General features: G+C 52.1%; 1 protein-coding gene across 1 annotated transcript in view; it reads left to right on the top strand.

Moving 5' to 3' along the window:
• LOC120038776 (signal-induced proliferation-associated 1-like protein 2) overlaps positions 1 to 865 on the top strand; it is a gene marked incomplete at its 5' end in the record, with an annotated part of 116,966 nt that extends 116,101 nt beyond the window's left edge. The window contains one exon of the mRNA XM_038984420.1: positions 5 to 865. Coding sequence (XP_038840348.1) covers positions 5 to 865 — 861 coding nt within the window. The remainder of the gene's footprint in view (positions 1 to 4) is intronic.
• Between the last annotated feature and the right edge of the window lie 234 nt (positions 866 to 1,099).

The following is a 1,099-nucleotide window of genomic DNA, read 5'->3' as shown; positions in this document are numbered from 1 at the left end:
CCAGTGTCCTTGGCTAGGAGCCCTCCACAAGACCCAGTGTCCTTGGCTAGGAGCCGTACACAAGTCCCAGTGTCCTTGGCTAGGAGCCATACACAAGTCCAAGTGTCCTTGGCTAGGAGCCATACCCAAGACCCAGTGTCCTTGGCTAGGAGCCGTACACAAAACCCTGTTTCCTTGGCTAGGAGCCGTACCCAAGACCCAGTGTCCTTGGCTAGGAGCTGTACACAAGACCAAGTGTCCTTGGCTAGGAGCCGTACCAAAGACCCAGTGTCCTTGGCTAGGAGCCATACACAAGACCCAGTGTCCTTGGCTAGGAGCTGTACACAAGACCAAGTGTCCTTGGCTAGGAGCCATACACAAGACCCAGTGTCCTTGGCTAGGAGCCATACACAAGACCCAGTGTCCTTGGCTAGGAGCTGTACACAAGACCCAGTGTCCTTGGCTAGGAGCCTTACACAAGACCCAGTGTCCTTGGCTAGGAGCTATACACAAGACCCAGTGTCCTTGGCTAGGAGCTGTACACAAGACCCAGTGTCCTTGGCTAGGCGCCATACACAAGACCCAGTGTCCTTGGCTAGGAGCTATACACAAGACCCAGTGTCCTTGGCTAGGAGCTGTACACAAGACCCAGTGTCCTTGGCTAGGCGCCATACACAAGACCCAGTGTCCTTGGCTAGGAGCTATACACAAGACCCAGTGTCCTTGGCTAGGAGCCCTCCACAAGACCCAGTGTCCTTGGCTAGGAGCCGTACACAAGTCCCAGTGTCCTTGGCTAGGAGCCATACACAAGTCCAAGTGTCCTTGGCTAGGAGCCGTACACAAGACCCAGTGTCCTTGGCTAGGAGCCGTACACGAGACCCAGTGAGCATCACATCAGCCCCGGGTCAAAGGTCTGCTAAAGGAGTAGAGAGATGCCACAGTTCCAGTCACCGAGGACAGTAGTCTTTTCTGAGCTCTTATAAAACCACATATAGAAACACAGAACTAAAGCGTCAGAACATTACAGAACATTATTGTCTTCCAGAAAGAGGAAACATCCTAAACATTGTGTTAACTAGTCCTAATGGAATATGAATGTATTCATCCTAAACATGGTGTT

This window comes from Salvelinus namaycush, unplaced genomic scaffold, assembly GCF_016432855.1.
Source record: "Salvelinus namaycush isolate Seneca unplaced genomic scaffold, SaNama_1.0 Scaffold239, whole genome shotgun sequence".
NCBI classification, from domain to species: domain Eukaryota; kingdom Metazoa; phylum Chordata; class Actinopteri; order Salmoniformes; family Salmonidae; genus Salvelinus; species Salvelinus namaycush.
The sequence above is the reverse complement of the archived record's forward strand: the minus strand, read 5'-3'. Positions and strand labels throughout refer to the sequence as shown.